The sequence below is a fragment of the Cyrtonyx montezumae genome, unplaced genomic scaffold (genome assembly GCF_038088225.1).
Source record: "Cyrtonyx montezumae isolate F1298 unplaced genomic scaffold, pur_monq_1.0 scaffold_15, whole genome shotgun sequence".
Classification (NCBI taxonomy): domain Eukaryota; kingdom Metazoa; phylum Chordata; class Aves; order Galliformes; family Odontophoridae; genus Cyrtonyx; species Cyrtonyx montezumae.
Genome location: NW_027071881.1, coordinates 6,540,046 through 6,557,114, shown reverse-complemented (window position 1 = coordinate 6,557,114; position 17,069 = coordinate 6,540,046). Strand labels below are relative to the sequence as shown.

At 50.9% G+C, this 17,069-nt stretch overlaps 1 protein-coding gene across 3 annotated transcripts in view; it reads left to right on the top strand.

Annotated features, from left to right (window-relative positions):
- Window positions 1–17,069, top strand: part of SSH2 (slingshot protein phosphatase 2) — a 68,216-nt gene that overhangs the window by 33,366 nt on the left and 17,781 nt on the right. For all 3 annotated transcript variants that reach the window (XM_065731953.1, XM_065731952.1, XM_065731951.1), the window contains 3 exons: window positions 7,228–7,331; window positions 10,592–10,656; window positions 14,782–14,903. In XM_065731953.1, coding sequence (XP_065588025.1) covers window positions 7,228–7,331; window positions 10,592–10,656; window positions 14,782–14,903 — 291 coding nt within the window. The remainder of the gene's footprint in view (window positions 1–7,227; window positions 7,332–10,591; window positions 10,657–14,781; window positions 14,904–17,069) is intronic.

The following is a 17,069-nucleotide window of genomic DNA, read 5'->3' as shown; positions in this document are numbered from 1 at the left end:
TGGGACTGGTTAACCATTTTCTCTGCCCCAGCTTCCTTTTGTGCAGCAGAGCTCTCCTCGTGCTCGTGTGTTGAAGCACTCCAGTGCTGTTTATTCCCTCATCCTCAGCACTTCTGCAGCCAGAGATGGATCTGACGATGTGAACTGAGTTGCTGCTTCCCATGGCTCTCCTGTTTGCATCGTACCATCGTTTCCAATCACAAAATGTTAACTGATAGTTTTTATGAGGACTCCCTATGCCGTGTCCAGGCAGCATTAACTCGCTCCTTCCCCTCCCTGCTCATTTCCTCCATCTTCAAAGCCCTGTGGCCACGTCCTGTGCTCTCTGAAGCACCATCTCCCTGTCACACCTTACTCATGGCCCACGCTAACGTCACCGGGTGTGAGGCTGTGTGTGCAGAGCTGTGTATTTATTTATTGGCTGCGTGGGAAACCTTGCAACCTTTTTATCTACTCACTATGTCTTGCTGCCAAAAGCTCTCGACCTCTCAGCACAACCAGACTGCGCTCCTCCAAGCAGTGTGTTACTGGGGGTCTGTAATCACGTCTGTAAGTGCTGTACCTATGTAAGTGTTCTACCTTTGTGCTGAGCGTCGATGCTGGAGATGCCCACAGGAAGCAGCAGTGATCCCCATCCCCGCTCCCAGCTCTGGCTGGTGCTCGTGAGCCGGGGCTCGCTGCAGTGTCAGTGTCAGCACCCACACAGAGCTTTCCAGCTGTGTGTGCACAGCAATGAAAGCGTGCAGGCTGCCAGCGACAGCGCTGCTGGGCTCATCCCATCCCTCTGTGACATCAAACACAACGTGTAAGAGGTCTCTGGTTATTAAAAGCAATGCAGATAAGGTGCGGTAATTGAGTAAAAGCGGTGTGCTGTCTGCTGAGCTGATCATTAACTTAGCCAGGGCTGTGCTGTTCCAAAGTGCTTTTCCTGTTTGCCTTTTCCTCTTACACCCCAGAAGCTGCGGGAGTTTATCTTGCTGCTGTTTCCTGGGAGGGGGCAGGGAGAGGGCAGAGGTGGTTGTCAGCCACGAGGGCCCATGGCAGCAGAGGAGGGTTTGCAGGTCAGTCCCATGCCCGCTGGGCAGTGCTGGTGGGAGCACCGTGCCCAGTGGAGCCACGCTGGCTGTCAGCTCCTGCAGGGCTGCCTTGGAGGGCTGCCTCTTCATGCAGCTTCTGTGAATGCTGAGTCCCTGGAAATGCTTTGGATTTTTTTGAGGATTATGAAGCAGAGGGACCAGAGTGAGATTATCAGCAGAAAAGGGCCTTTTGGGGCCGGTTTGTGGGCTGCCTGGGGTTGTTTCACAGCACTGTACGCCCTCATGCCTTTGTCAGAGAGCCCCTAGCTAAATTATTGCTTAACTGTCTTCAACAACTTCAGGCTGTGTCTTGAAACATTGCTTTTAACTTGTTTGTGAGGTCAGAGAGAACTGAAGGTTCAGGATCCCATCCGGATGAGCCGTGCAGGGTTGCTGTCTCCTCTGCATTGCTCTGGCGAGCAGCGTTTAAATTATCAGCCCCTATGGGCTTAAAACTAGTTCAGCAAATAGTTTTTCTCCAGTGTAATGTATCTGATGTGTACAGAGCCCTTCTGCAACTGAGGTTTCCAGCCATGGTGTTTTGTAGCAGCTAACTGAAGCCTTCCACAGATACACGGGGTAGAATTCTCTGCTGCTGTTAATTTGGGATGGTTGTGCTTCTGGTGATGTGTCCCCACGTCACTGCTTTGCTTTGTGCGTGCACTGGGGAAGTGAGTGGAGCCTGGGAATGGTCACTGCGGGCTCTTGGGGCTGTGCTGTGTGGGATTGTCCCAGTGTTTGTGGCAGGGAGCTGCCCTCTGCTTCACAGGCATCAAACCATCGCAGCTGGGGAAGAGGAGAAGCCGTGTGGGTGAGTGCTGCAGTCCAGTGAAGGAGAATGGAGGAACCCAGCCCCTGAGAGCTTCTCAAATGCGGGCGTTTTTAGGCACAGTAAGCCCACAGGCTTATTGAGTGTGTTCCGTTGTTTATCCCGTGCTTATCCAGCCCTCACCAGCATCGCCCTTTGGGCTCTCCTGGTTTCCTTGCAATAAGCCACATAAGAAGTAGGTTAAATCCACAGACTGCTGAGCCATGAGTGATTCGGTCCTTTCTTTTGAACAAATGACCTTTGTCACTTAGCTGTGCCGTTTGCACCGTGGCCCCACGCAGACCATCCTGTGGTCAGCAAATGATAAATGACTCAATCAATCCACAGTTTAAGGGGAAGCATCGTTTGCACAAAGCTGCAGAAGCAAAAAGCTATCATTAGTTTTACCTTTGTCCTCCAGAACTTCGTCCGCACCTCACACGCTTTCTGGGACTCAGTGCCCGCAGCCAAGTTCCTCACTTTTTAAATGAAACTTTGAGCTTCATTGGCTGCTCTGTTGTTGCTGGGATGTTGGTGTTGTTTCTCCCTTTATTTGCTTTGAAAAAGTAGTGGAGAAATCCCAACCCCAACACGGAGTGGAGCAGCTGCATTCCTTTGTGTGTCGCAGAGCTGGAGTGCCAGCTCGCCGAACTACAGTTTGTCAGCACCACTCCTGCCCTCCTGTTGGTGTACTGTGATGGGAAAGTTGTTGGGAAGCAAACAGGAATACACACATGCTGTGGAATGAGCAGGGCTACACATGCAGGATAAGCACCAATGTGCAAGCTGGATGCAAAAAGGGTCTCTGTTAAGTCTCTTTAGCTCAAAATTCAGCAAATTTCTGGTTTAGAGTCTTTTTTGAAGCTCTTTAAGAGCCTTTTCCCCGATGCTTTGTTCTTGTTGGGATTTCTCTGCGTCTGTGCCCCACAGCTGCACTCAACTTTTCACCAGTCCTTCAATACATGGTTTTGAAATGGATCGAATGCTTTTAGGGAATAGGAAGGCCTGCATCAAGGACTGCAGAAACCCGGCTGCCAAGGTGCCCTGAGTGCTAATTCTGATGAAATTTAGCACCTGACTGCAGCACGGGTAAACACATCTGGGATCTCCGCTCTTTGCAGCCGAAGCCCTTGTAAAATACAGCTTTATTTAACAGGTTTCCAGTCCGGGTCCCGCTCCGCAGAGCTCTGTGGGCTCCTCATGTTGAGTTAGGAGTGCCATAGGAGCACAGCTGAGCTGAGCAGTGCTGTCTCCTTCAGCTGGAAGTCAGACAGAGGTAACAGCAGTAAGTAATGTGCAGTCACAGACATCAGACTGCTGCAGGGCTGCACCTTGGGATGCTGTGTGTGGCTGTGCTTCCCTTCCTTTCCCTTCCTCTGGGCAGATGGATCGTGCCTGGTTCAAGCCATGCTGCTTCCTCACTGCTGGGTAATTCTGCAGGTGTCTGTATGGACTCGTTGCAGCGTGTGAAGGAGTTCACTTGTCTGCTACGTAAAAGATCTCCCCCTTCCTTTCAGCCTTTACTTAAGCCCCAGGATGCAGTGATGCTGTCAGACACCCCGCAGCCCGTCAGCTTCTGTTTAACGTGGCACGTGGTGAGTGATTAATGGAAATTATTTCAGGAATAAAGGGCTCCTGGTAAGCTGATCCCCATTCAGAGAGCGGGCAGAAAAGCAGAGTCACTGGGGTATCGCCTCCAGGAAGAACTCCCGCAGCGGGTGGGGGAAGAGTCAGGTTGGAAAGCCGTGCTGAGTCTGTTTCAAAATACATCAGAATTAGGTCTCCTGGTTTGATCTGGAGAGCTTTTCCTGATGTCTTATTGTCAGCAGAGTGCCAGAGTTGCTTCTGGAGCTGGATGCTGCTGCTGGGGTCAGCCTGAAGCAGTGCTGCAGTTCTTTGCTTTGCAGCTTTAACACAGGTCTGGAGCTGAGTTCACCTCACTGACGGGAAGGGCTGTCCTTAGAAGCACCTTGTCTTTCTGGGATCAGACAGGCCTCGTGCACAGGGAGGATGCGATGAGAATGAAAGCGCTGAGTGCTGCAGAAGTTAAAATAGTGAGCAAATAACTTCCTTCTATTACATGAGTGGAATCCGACGGCCTCTTGATGATATTTTGATGCTTTTGGTAAACGAGCATCTGCTTGTCTACAGCACAAAGGAAAGGCTTATATTATTCCGCATCTATTTCTTTGCTTGGAGACAGAGTGACCCTTGTTTTGGTGCTTTGTTTCGGGGCTCTGTGAATGTGCTGAGGGCAGGCAGCAGGCCCGTGTGACTCCTCTGTCTTGTACCATGACCTGGGCAGCAGTGGGGCAATGAGGATGGCTGGGTGCCCTCTGGGGGCAGGGGGTGTCAGGGACACTGTTAGGGTCAGCGGGTGCCAGGGCACTGCTCAGGTTGTTCTCTGCTTATGGTACAGCCTGTGCAGTGTGTTGGGCTGCGGGTCTCCATCTCTGAAGTGCTGGGAGGGTTCAACCTAAATATAGGGCCTGGCAGGTGTGGGGCAGCACGGTGACCTTCGTGTGCCCGGTGTGACTTGGGTTACAGTGGTATTTAAAGTCATGGGGTGCTCCGTGCTGGAGGTGGCAGCTCTGGCAGCCAGGCCAAACACGGCTGGGTCTGTGATGGCTCTGAGCACCACTGAATGTGTGGGGTGGCTCTGGCACAAGGTGTGGGGTTCGTGGTTTGAGCTGACACGTGCTGTATGTGAACACTCCACTTCCCATCACTGGTGACAGAGACAGTCGTGTGGTTTAACGGCGATCGACAAGAACTGCGATGGTTCTGAGGGGGAAAAGATAAGCGTGTGTCAAGCAGAGAGTGTTGGTTTTGATGATACCAAGTCAAAATGCTGTGTTTTTCCCTTTGAATCTTGAATGCCCACGGGCACTCAGACTGCGTAGCTCAGCAAGGATGCCCCATGGGGCTCCATCTGGGAACATCCTGCCGTGGAGACCTGGAGCCCTTGGGGACTGTTGTATAAAGCAAATTCCTTTCTCAGCCTTGCTTCCCGACCCGATCTTTTACTTGAAAACAGAGCACAGAATCACATTTCTTCTGTAAACATCAAGTGCCCCGATTTCTTAGCAAGCATCCTAATTGCATCAGCTGCCCCGTTTCTAGTTCGCGAACTCCGCGTTGCTGTAGGAAACATGACTCTGTGCATCTCTGCCCTGAATTCCAGAACCCGCTTTGCACAATGTGTTTCCCTGTTGCTTTGGGGGATGTTTTGCTTTCTCTCTGGACGGGTGCCCCAGAGCTGCTGTGGGTTGAGCAGCGATCCCACAGCGCAAACAGAAAGCGGTTCTCATTTCCCAGCTCTGCTCATGTCCCTGCTGGAGCCAGCAGAGGGGACAGGAAGACTCCGGGCATATGTTGGTGCAAATGGGGTACAGTTGGCACTGCAGATCTCTGTGATCTCTGCAAGGAGCCCCAGCTCGGGGCACAGGAAGCATCTGCAGACAGCCCTCGAAGGGAAGAAACCCGTGCAGATGCTGCTAGCAGAGCAGTTTGCGTCAGACATCTGAGATGGAGCACGTTCCCACGCTGTGGTTGTTGTTCTCCTTGTGCTGTTTCTGAAGTTGCAGAAGTGCTGAGTGGCAGGAGCCCGAGAACCACTTCCCTTCCCCGCTGCCCGCGGTGTTGTCACTGCTGTTGACAGCAGTGCAGGGCCCTTGTTGGTGAGTGGCCCTTGTTCTGCTCTGCCCCACGCTTGCTGCTATTTTGGCTGTCAGAGAGGCCTGGACTTGTCCGTGCACGCTGCCAGCTGACCCTGTTACACAAGTGTCAGCACAGAGCAATCCTGAGGTTTCTCTTGCTGTTCCCATTTCCCGGTTGTTGTGGGTTTTGTTTTGTTTTTCCTAGTGCCTGGTACTGCTTTGCTCTGCGCAGCCCTGAGCGTGGACCTGAGTGCCCACATCCTTCACCTGCAAGCACTGCACACTTTGGTACCAGCCCTTCCATCTCGGGACGTCCCCACTTGCAGGCTGAAGGATTGCTGCTGCAACTTGTTGGCTTTGCTATCAAAATGAACTGTGTGCAAACCACTGGGACTGCTGGGGCACTGGGATGTGCCACGGCCCTAGGAAAGGCCTTTGTGCCCACGTGAGTCTGCCCTGGTAGAACTCAGAACTTCGTTGTTTGGTTTCCCCACCAGGAGAATGGAGAGGTGCCCAGACCATGTGCTTGAAGCTGTGGGGAAACCCAGGTGGAGCACAGACTTAGAGCGTTCTAGCAGGCAGAATAATGTAATAGGCAAAGCTGTTGTTAGAGTGGTCAGCTTTGGTTCGAGCAGCAGGACAGCAGCAGCCTGTGCTGTGCTGGCTGTGGGGTCTGGGCCTGTTAGATTCCTGCAGGCTGCTGTCTCTGCTCACAGTGAGCTCCAGAGACACGTGTTGGTGCTGCGCTCCCCGGCTGCCTGCACAGGGTTCTGCTGCTGCATGGTCTGTTACTTCCCATCCCTTGGCCCTTAAGGAAAGGGAACAAGTAATGGTTTTTGTTATCTGTTTAAGCAGAGAAAATAACTGCAAAGTTCCCAGTCTTGTCTTTGGTTGAAGAGAACAAACCCAACTCCTTCCTCAAGGCACAGCGCTGCCGGGTGCACGCTGCCAGGGACGCTCCCATCCTGTCTTATCGTACTCATCAACCATCCTGTTGACTGTGGGATTGTCTCTGGCTTTCTTCAGAGCACGTATGACAATCTCATCAGTTCTGAGAAGGGCAGGAGCCCTTCGCTGTGCAACAGGATGGCTTCATTGCAACATCTTTAGAGAGCCCTGCTTTTTCTGTATGCCACAACATCTCCCCGAGAGCTGCTGGAAGATGTGCTCCAAGTGCTGACTGCTGGCAGAACTTGAGGACTCTGATATTGCCACTTCCCTCTCTCCTCGTGTGACCTCATGAAGGGCAAAGTCAGGGCAGCAAGCGATGTCTGAGTTTAACCACATTATGATCTTGCTTTTAATTTCTCCGTCTTTAAGTTAAATATCATATGGTTTGTAAGTAGTACTTCTTAATCTGTTCCACGCGTTTGTTTTCTTCGGGCTCACTGCTGAAGTCAGACGTCTGTTCCCAGGGGGCATCAGCCACGTCCCAGCCACAAAGCTCAGGCTTAACAGGATTGGAATGAGAGCGGTGTGTGGGCTTGCCATATTAATCACCATTTAGAAATGTGCATCTTGACTTTCAAACTGAAAATGTACCCGTAGGTTAATCCCCTCCTCCTGCTCAGGTTCCCCCTCTGCGGGTGGGACAGTACCACAGGTTGAGCCTCTCCACCACTTTTCCCCTTTTAAAAATCAAGGCAGTGTTTCTCTCTCTCACAGCTTGTCTCTTCTCTTGCAGCATCAGCGAGAGCTTCCTCACTGTGAAAGGAGCAGCGCTCTTCCTGCCACGGGGGAATGGCTCATCCACCCCCAGGGTCAGCCACCGGCGCAACAAGCACGCAGGTAACTGCCACTGCTGTGCTCTGTCCCAGCTCACCTCTCTGCAGTGCATTCTCGCCGGGGGACACTGCTTTGTTTTACACCAGGTGTGAATTAAAGGCTGAGCTTCCAGGCTCTTAGGAAAAAGGTTTCGCTGCTGTCTTGTTAATCCAGCAAAATCCGACAAATGGAATCACTCTGGTTCATCATGGAGAGTTAAGAATGAACCTGCCCCCCACATCCCAAAACTACTGTGCTGTAGCTTTGATATGAGGGAGGGAGTGCAGGATTGCACTGGGAAACTTGAGGTTATGATATGAGGTAATTGCCCATCCCTATCTGAAACCAACTGTGCTGGTGGAAGAAAGGGAGTACACTCACCTCCACGTGGTGGTGAGGAGACCTCGGAGCAACATCAGTGTGACTCCTGGATGTGAGAGCAGGGTGAATAACACAGAGGCAGGCACAGTTCCACCCCCCTTATCACCTGAAGGTTGGGTTTGTTGTGTTTTTACTTTTGCTTTGACTCTGTTTGAGAAGTCACTCTGAATAATGAAACTCAAACACATGGAGGTAGACTGCTTTCCCTGTTGCATATGGTACTTATTCACTGGTGGTGTTTTGTGGTGATCGGATGGTGCAGGGTTTTTTCCTGCCATAAACCACTCAGCAGGAAAAAAAAATCAACGTTGAGACCTTTGGGCTTTTGTGTATAGGGCAGAGCCAGGAGGTTGGAGTCTGTTTTCTGCGCCAGGAAGTGACCACCATAAAGCAGCTTGGTTTGTTGTGGGTGCTGCCTCGGGTCTGCATGGTACTGCTGACCTGCACAGCAGCTGCAGAGCTCGGTGGAAAATAGTGCTGCTTGCCTCATCAGCACAGAGCTTTCAGGAGCTGGGCTGCCAAGAAAGCAAATCCAGTGTGTTGTAATTGCTCTCTGTTTTGTATTTAGGAGGCTGGCTTGCCTGAGGGGTGGGATTTTTCTTCTTAGGAGACTCTTCACTCGTTTGCAGGGTGAGGTGTAAGGAGGCATCAGAGCTTTTCCTTTCTTCCCTGCTCTCAGATGGTGTTCATGGTGTGGTGTTGTTTCGTGGCACTTGGAGGGAAGTGTCCTTCAAGTGAGCGTGCACCCTTTTTCTTTGTGTGCTTTTCTAACTTACAGTGAGTACTGGCAGGCCAAGAGATCAGCGTGTCACAGCTGTGCCACCAACATTAAAGCAGTGATGTAGGGAAAGTGGCCCCAAGGAGTGAAGTGGCTGCTGGCAGTGAGCTCTGTGCATGGTGAAGGGAAGCATCTCCTTTCTTGGCCTCCATCGGCCGTGCTCAGCTTTCATCCGTGTGTGTGTGTCAGGACTTATCTCTGGCACGTGGAATCAGAAGGGGACCGGGGAGCAGCCACGACGTGCCAGCACAAAGCTGCTGCCTGTGCACACGGCAGCGTTTGAAGTGGCATTTCCTAGGAAGGCCTCACAGAGCTGCCTCCCTAACTCATCAGAGGTGCCAGAATCCAGCGTGGGGAGCAGCTGCCTAACAGGAAATAATGAACACTCGCACCCATTTCTTTCATTGTATCACCTCAGAAATGGAAATCGCTGTCTGCTCCGGCTGTACCCCCCCCGGCCGAGTTCCCTGGTGGTCCCACACTGTGCCCTCAGCACACCGTCCTCATGCTGGGGCTGGCTTTCACACTCCACCAGCACTAGAGAAGGCCTGGAAAGGATGCAGGTTCCCCGCAGCTCTTGCCATCTCTGGGATACTGTAAATCAGTTTTAAGATCCCATCCAAGCTGATGCTTTGCACCTACCCTGCCAGCTCAGAGGACACAAAGGCAGCTGCTCGCTGCTGCACAATGTGATAGGAAGCAGCAGTCATGCCACGAATGCCAGCAGAGCTGACAGCTCTTCACAGGACAGGATGTGATATCTTTGTGCTGATTCTGGCATGCTAAAACCTTTCCTTTGCTTTTTCTTCATCCAGCAAGCTTACAGAATGCTTTGTGTGTTTGGGGCTGAAAATGCTGCAAGCTGAGCAAAGCGGGATAGGGAAGCAATGCTTTATTTCCAGCTCTGGAGCTTCCAACAATCCTGTAGTCCTGGTGGCTTGTTTAGGAGCTGATGTTCCCAGAGACTGAACTGTTTCCTACTGCTGAATTAGTGGGAGCAAGAGGTGGGAACCATGATGTTCTGGGGAGGGGAAGACTGAGGTGAAGCAGCGTTTGTGTCGTGCTGCTCAGTCCCCATGAGCTCGATGCTGCTGGGCTTGCAGACACCTAGAGCAGGGAAGCACTGCCCCAGTCCTGGAGCAGAGTGCCTCTGCCAGGGGTTTGTGGCAGTGCTGACATGGGGAAATCCTGTCTCCCACCGCCACGCATCCTATGGATGAGCTGTCCCTTCCTGTGCTGTCTCCCTGAAGGAGCCCTGTGCAGTGCTGAGAACAATGTCCTCGGGCAGGAAGTGCCTTCGGGTGCCTGTCACCTCTGCTGCCTCGTGTGTCACTCCTGCAGTCCCACCCCCAGCTAGAAATGCTCTTCCACTGACTCATTCTCTGTGCACTGTTTGAAGGAGGAAGGAAGAGGAGAGCAGTGACTGCTGTGTGCTGCTCAGAAGCACTGTCCCCCTGTAGTGGGGGCTGTAGGAGTCACCACCATGCTCCCGTGGGCACCTGCTTGTCTGTCAGATCCCTGCTGCTTTAGGGTCCTGTGCCACTCGAGTCTTTTTAAGATGACTTTGTAGATCAACACAGGAACTGGTTTATTTTTTCTTCTGCTTTTCTTGACATCACCAGTAAAAGAGCAGCAGGCATTTTCTAGGAACATTTATGGTTGCTTGGTTTTGGGGATGGAGTTGGTACATGTGGGCATACGTGGTGCACTGAGATGGGACCAAATCTCACTTCAAAGAGGACTCTTCTGTCTAGGTGAGAGTTTTCTTCAAAGTAATAAGCAGGTGTGAAGGAACTGGCAGCTTCCTGCTTTGACCTGTGTGGTAAAGGAGGTGCCGACCCACAAGCTGGGGTCCATTTCTGCCTCGTTCACCTTGTCTTTTAAAGGAACAGAGGGTGCTGAAGTGCCTTTGTGTTAGAAAGATAACAAGACTTAGCAGCAGAGAGCGTGGCAAGGCAGGAACAGGTGAGCACGGAGCAGCTGGCCGGCGGACGGAGGTGGGTGGACGTGGCAGCTCTGGGCTGGGTCGGGTTTCTCAGTGGCCGTGTGCTCTGGCTGGACAGCCAGGAGCCTGCATGTGACTTGGAGCTATTTTTGTGCATTCACTTTGCCCTCTTTCCTGCAGGGGATCTCCAGCAGCACCTGCAGGCCATGTTCATACTACTCCGCCCAGAAGACAACATCAGACTGGTAGGCTGGCTTCTTGCTTATCTGCTCTTCTGAATGTAAAGGTTAAGTTCCACTCGACAAATACACCTGTGTAACTCATGAGAGCAACGGTGTGTGTGTGTTCCAGTGGTTTCGTATCAGGTCTTGGGAGTCATCTCTGCAACCACAAGGAGAAAAAAGCAGCTGGTTATAAAAGGCTCACTTAATTGATTGTGCGGTGAGATAAACTGCATGGCTAGCAGGCCTCCTTTGTGTGATCCAGTGCTGAGTACTTTTGTGCTCAGGAAGTTCTGTAACAATTGTCAGAGAAGCTGAGTGAATTCGCTTGGTGTCCTATTTAAATGTCAGGACAGTGCGTGTCTCTGGTGAGCACTGACACCCTGTCCTTCCGTGTCACTTCAGTTGGATTCCTCACTATGCTCCTTAACTGCTTCATCCAAAAAGGCTGTGGTTTATCAGGGAGGAACATGGGAGATCCCCATGTAGCTATGTTCCCACACTGATCCCTCTGGTTCTGTTTTTTTGGTCTGTTAAAATGCCTTGGTTCTGTTTGTAACACTGATGTGCCTTGAAGACCACCAGCAGCTGGAGAAGAGCAGGGAAGAATCCTGCTGGGACGTGTTGAAGTGCTCTGCAAGGTCAGGCAGAGTGCCAGTATCTCTGCATCCCTCAACACTTAGTAGCTTAAAGTGCCTTGATACATCTTAACAACGTGCCCACCTCTGGTTTGTTGAATCCTCCTGAGCTGGGAGCTGAGCTGATCCTGGAGGACGGCAAGAAAATAGCCAAGGTTACTACAGAATGATTGAAAGACGACTGCAGAAAATAATTTGCTGTAAGCAGACTGAAGGACCTGCTCCCCAAATCTGTCAGACACACCTTGCTGTCATGAAAATGTCAGTGGAAGTGATGGGAATGGATGGGGGGCTCGCAGAGCCTTTCAAAATCTGAGCCAGGGTTAGAACCTTGGAAGCCATTGAACAAGTCATTGTTCAGCAATATCAGTGGCTACATTGTGTGATTTGGGACAAATTAGCCTTAACAGCTGAATAAGGACTTTGTGGGCTGAGACATAAACCCTTTTGTTCCCAGCTACATTTGGAATGCTGAAACCTTGCATGAGGTTAAGTTCGATAGTCTACTTGAATTTAATTGATTCTTGACGAACGAAGGGTGTGCAGAGCTGCAATAGACTCTCTCATAAAATAGTAGATACAAATGAGATTTGAAATATAAACAGTGCTGAGAGAAATGCATTCTCTTCTTGTGTTGGCTGCTGTCACTCCGAGGGCAGACTTCACAGCTCGGAGGGCAGCAGAGAAATCTAATCCTCTAAAAACCTACACTTCAAGTCTGGAACAACTCTTGTTTCTGTTGGAGCTGTCGGCAGTTTTGCAGCTTTCAACGAGCAGAATCAGAGGAATGGTATGAGCGTAAGTGCAGGAGGAAGGAGGAAAATGAGATGAAATGTGCAAACTGATGTAAAGTCTTCCTGGAGCTTGGCAGAGTGGGGAGTTGTGCACTTTTGTGCATTTAATAATAAAAGAGGACCTCAGAAGATTTGAGCACTTTTTTTTTTTTGCTCTTCAAATCAAATATCCCAGAGAGAAATGTGTTCCTGTATGAAACACCTGCTATACTGCAGCATAAAAAAGGAAAGGCCAGTGTGAGCTTACATCTTGGGAGGTGCAGTTCATAAGGGCTGATAAAACTCCACGTTCTACTTCGGATTAAACAAGAGGGCAAGAGCAGATGAAGTTGGCTTGTGTGTAGGTGAGCATAAAGCAAAGAGAAGTGTTTGCTGGTCCTGGAAGGACTACAGAGGACTATTTGTTGAAGAAGACAGAACTGAGGAGAAAGAACAGCTCTGTAGCAGAGCTACTGAGAGAAAACCTTCTCATGGCATTGCAGCCCCTGGAGCTGGGCTGTCCTCCGAAGATTGACTGGGCTTTCAATATCTTCATTTAGAAGGTATCATACCACTTAGTTACTTGGTGCTCTGCTGCCGTTGGGTGAGAGTAGGAGCTAGTAATAGTGCCAAGGGCACTCACCAGTTTGTCACCTGCTGGGTGTGTTGAGCCTCTGTCAGTAACTTTGAAGCCTGACTAATTTATTATTCCGGGAAATTTAGCTCCATTAATGGTTCTTCTCTTTGTGGGAAGGGTGTGAGTGTTGGAAATAAAGAGCCACAATAAACTGTGCCCAGCTTCTCTTAATCGGCCTCTGAAAATCCCACCCCAGGGCTGGGAGCTGTGTGACCTTTGGCCGATGTTTGTCTTGCCCTGTTCTTAAGGGTCTTGCATTAAAACCACATTTCTAATTGCTGCTAGACACGTGGGTTTAGCACAGTGAGTTAGCTTACATTAACCCTCTGGCTGCTGCACCGTCCTTGAGCAGCAGAACAGAGCTGGTGTGTGGGTGCCTGCTCCCATTCAAGGTGAGTTACGGTTTGGATCTTCACGTAGGTGGTGGCTCACCACCAGGACCTCGGTGACTGCCTGCTCCTCCGGGTGGAACAGCACCCTTTGTGTTGCTACACGTGGGTAGTTGGACAGACAGCAGAACTCACACTGAGAAGGTCTGACCTCACTGACTCCGTGTGAGTCAGATGTCCACGTGACTCAAGATGCATGAAGGACAACAAGGCTGGTTTTAGCATGTCTTATCCTTAAGAGATGGAGTGGAGCACGGTCTCGCTGTACAGAGCACATCTGTCCACTGGCATTGGCATCTGGGGAGATTGTTAGCTTTTGGTCCAAGCCTGGAAACTGCAGCCAGCACTGCCTCCTGCCCACACCTGCTGCTGCACCTGGCACTGGGGCTGCTGCCATAAGCCTCGTGGTGGGTTCTGCCACATCCCATGGCTGAGATCTGGTTGAGGGTGAGATGCCAGGAGGGCAGAGGGGGCTTCGTCTGAGCTGGGAGGTGCCGTGCTGGCCTCAGAACTGAAGGGTACACTGGGAAAAACAGCATGCTTCTGGGGGGTCCCATGCGGTCGTTATTTTGTGAGCTTTTATTTTAAGGCTAAAATGACTGCAGTGAGAGAACGCTCTGAGCATGATCTGCCATGGGTGGCCAAGAATATTGACATGAGATTTGGGAGGGCAGCAGCAAGGTCTTGGAGAGTTCAGGCTCTATTGGCAGAGAATGTAAAACACCACTTTGAGCTACACTGTTCCAGCAGGAGGAATTCATGGTGGTTCCCTGGCAGGTGCCAGCCTGCAGCATGGGGCATGGCTGGGACACACCATGTCTTTCTTGCCCTCGTGTGCTCTCTGCAGACCCTGCTCAAAGTTCAAGGAGCAGTTTAGCTAAAGGATAAACACTGAAGTGAGACAGTGCCTTGAAGTTGGGTTAGGCTGTCCAAAGCTAAGATGCATGATCGAGACGCTTCCTTTCTAGAGATGTCATAATTTCTCATCTTGGGACCCTGTGACTAAAATAACTGCAGACAGCTTGGAACAGAGTCCAAGAAATGTTGCAAGTAAGCATTGCAGGCTGTGAGTGTGGATAGCAAAGCTGAGCTCCTTTCCTGGACTCCTCAGCAGTGTGTCTGCAGGGGGATGTGCTCAACTCCCTGTGGCTCTCGCTGCCTTTTGGCTTCTGGAGGAGATCAGTGTCCAACCATGCCATGGGTGCAGCCCCATAACTCAGAAATCTTTTCCTACCAGGTGTGCAGCAGTGGGAGTCTCTTCTACACTGAGGAAACTGCTAGAAAAGCTCAAAGGGCCAGCAGGAAGCCACACATCAGTTAGCCCAGCTGCCTGGGAAGTCAGGAGCACATGGTACAGGCAAGCTCTGGCTCTTGGAACAAAGCCCTCTGGTTCACCAAATGTGTAATGCTGCATGAGGGTCCCCAGCTGGGGGCTGCTGCTTGTTCACAGCATTGGTGGGACACAGCAGGCAAGCAGCCAGGTGTGCTAGAAGCACAGAACATCCCACTTACTCAGGAGAGTGCTGTGAGAAAGAGGAAATAAGTTGCTTCTCCCTCTTCTGCTGACCACCCAGCTGAGAGTCAGGCTGGCTGGCCTCGTGTGTCACATCACTGCTTCTGTGGCTCTCACTCAGTGTGGCAAGCTGGTTTGTAAAGGTGACAGCATGCATCTCACTGGCTCTGCTGCTGATGCCTCTCCTTTGTTCCCCCAGGCTGTAAGACTGGAGAGCACGTACCAGAACCGCACCAGGTACATGGTGGTCGTATCCACCAACGGCAGACAGGACACAGAGGAAAGCATTGTCCTGGGAATGGATTTCTCTTCTAATGACAGGTACACTCACACTGTCTGGGTGGGGAAGTCTTTGTGTTCAGCCATGTGTTGAGTAAAGTTTAGCAGTCACTGTCTGTTGTCTGCACTTTCTGGGGGGTCGTTTCAGATTTTCCAGCCTGATGCCTTTCTCCAGAACCAGAGTTCCTCTTTTGTTTTTTGTAAGGAGGTAGCAAATGGGAGCAAAAAAACTCAGGTCAGCAGTTCCTCCACGCCTCAGGCTTGTATGAGTACATTAAGTGCCCTAAGTGGTCTATGAAAAGCAGGGTCCCAAAGCCCTGTGTCTGCACAGGCACAGGGAGGACTTGCAGCAAGACAGAAAGCTGCAATCAGAGAAATTGGGCATCAGGGTTCAGGAGAGCAGCCAGTGAGAAAGTAACTGTCAGACAACGCTTTGCCAAGGTCATGGCACAGAGGCCTGATGGGAATGTCAGGGTTGTTGATGGCACAAAGTGTCTTCTCCCAGACATTAGCATGTCACCAGGGTTTAGTGCCTTTGCTTCATTTGTTTTAATTGCCACTGAGCTCCCCGAGGGCTGGAGGATGTGAGTGGGAAGCAGCAGCTTCTGGCATAGAAGGGGACACTGCTCTCTTTGAAGAGAGCATGGGGGGCATGGAGCTCTTGAAAAAAAAAGATGTGAGTAAATAATGGTCTATGTGAGGAAATTTTGAATTAAAAAAAGAGATATTCAAAACATTGTGGAAGTTTTTAATACGGATGCTTTTTTCTAGCTCTGACTTTAAGCACAGAAATGAATCTTGCTGCTGACCCTTGTTGCTAGAAGTGACTTTCAGGAGGCTAGCAGGGTTACTGGAAAACCTTTTAGAACAGTTTGGCTGAAAGGAGACTTTGCAAGCAGCTTGCTGGTCGTGACAGCCATGCTTAATTGTAAGTGGTTGGATTCGGATGCTTTGCTCAAGTGATGCCTACTGGAGAGTGGTCTGCTGCTGCCACGGGCTCCCACGTCCCAGCCTGTGTGTGCATGCACAGCTATGGCTCATGTATGCTCTCATAGTAGTGCAAGAATAACTTGTCCTTGCACAGGTTGCTGTGAGTGTGGAGCCCGCTATTGGCTGGGATCTACCAGCACTGCCACCTTTGATAACTGAGAGCTCACAGGCATTCAGTCTTTAATAGCATAGCGAGGTGGTTTTAGCTGTCTCCTAGAGTTACTTAGGTTCTGGATGGTCACTCTGATACGCCCTCCCCTAGCCCACTTGCTATTTATAATTCCATATAGACTTGTTGCTATGGGCTCTGATAAGCGGCTGCTGAACAGTATCACTAAAAATACCCTGGCCACCTTGGGAAGCCTTTTAAAAACATATCTTTCCATGAGCTCATCTCATGTTGTCAACAGAAATAGCTGCATGCCACAGTGTCTCCTTGTGCCGGGCACCGGGCGCTCTGAGGTGTGTGTTTCTGGGGCTTCGTGTCTGCTGACCCATAGAAGCCTCAGGTCTCGCCCTCTTCCCCTACTTCTCATGGGCAACCAGGGCTGGTAGGCTTGGTGGAAATCTGAGAGCAGCTAGAGCAAAGCATAGGAAGGGGAGGGAAGTGAATGTGACCCTTGTTGAAGATGCTGCCTTTGTTACGGGGCAGTCTTACAGCTTTGTGAGACCACCGAGCTTTTTGTTTGGCCAGCCTGCTGCAGGTTGTGCTGGAGTTCCCCCTGCCCTTGTTTTTTTTTCCATCACTTAACTTCTGCTTTTTTGTTGGCTGTCTGCTCAGCCTCGCAGAAAGCAGGTGACCGGAGGCAGAGAGGTCTGAGCAGCTGAGAGAGGAGTGGGCTTGCCAAGAGGTGTCTGCTCGGCCACGGGGATGGAAGGGGGAACGGGGCAGGTGGTAAGCTGCAGTTGCTGAGCTGCCCTGCTGACAGTCACCCTGCCATTGCACTGACCCCAGTTCCTAGCAGCTGTGGTTGAGGGACAAACAAGAAAACAAAGCTGTGTGTTGCAAAACCAGAACTAGAACCAAAACCACTTGAGCCTGGGAGGGACTAATCTGTAACGAAAGCCTTGAGCTGACCCAAGACTGAGCCCCTCTCACCTCCCACACAGAGCTTGCTTCTCAGTCCTGTTTGCTCTTCTCCTGGGTGTATATTGACCCTTAAAGCTTGCTTCAGAGAGTACTTCTGTACCCTGTATCTGGGTAATAAACCTTGCCAG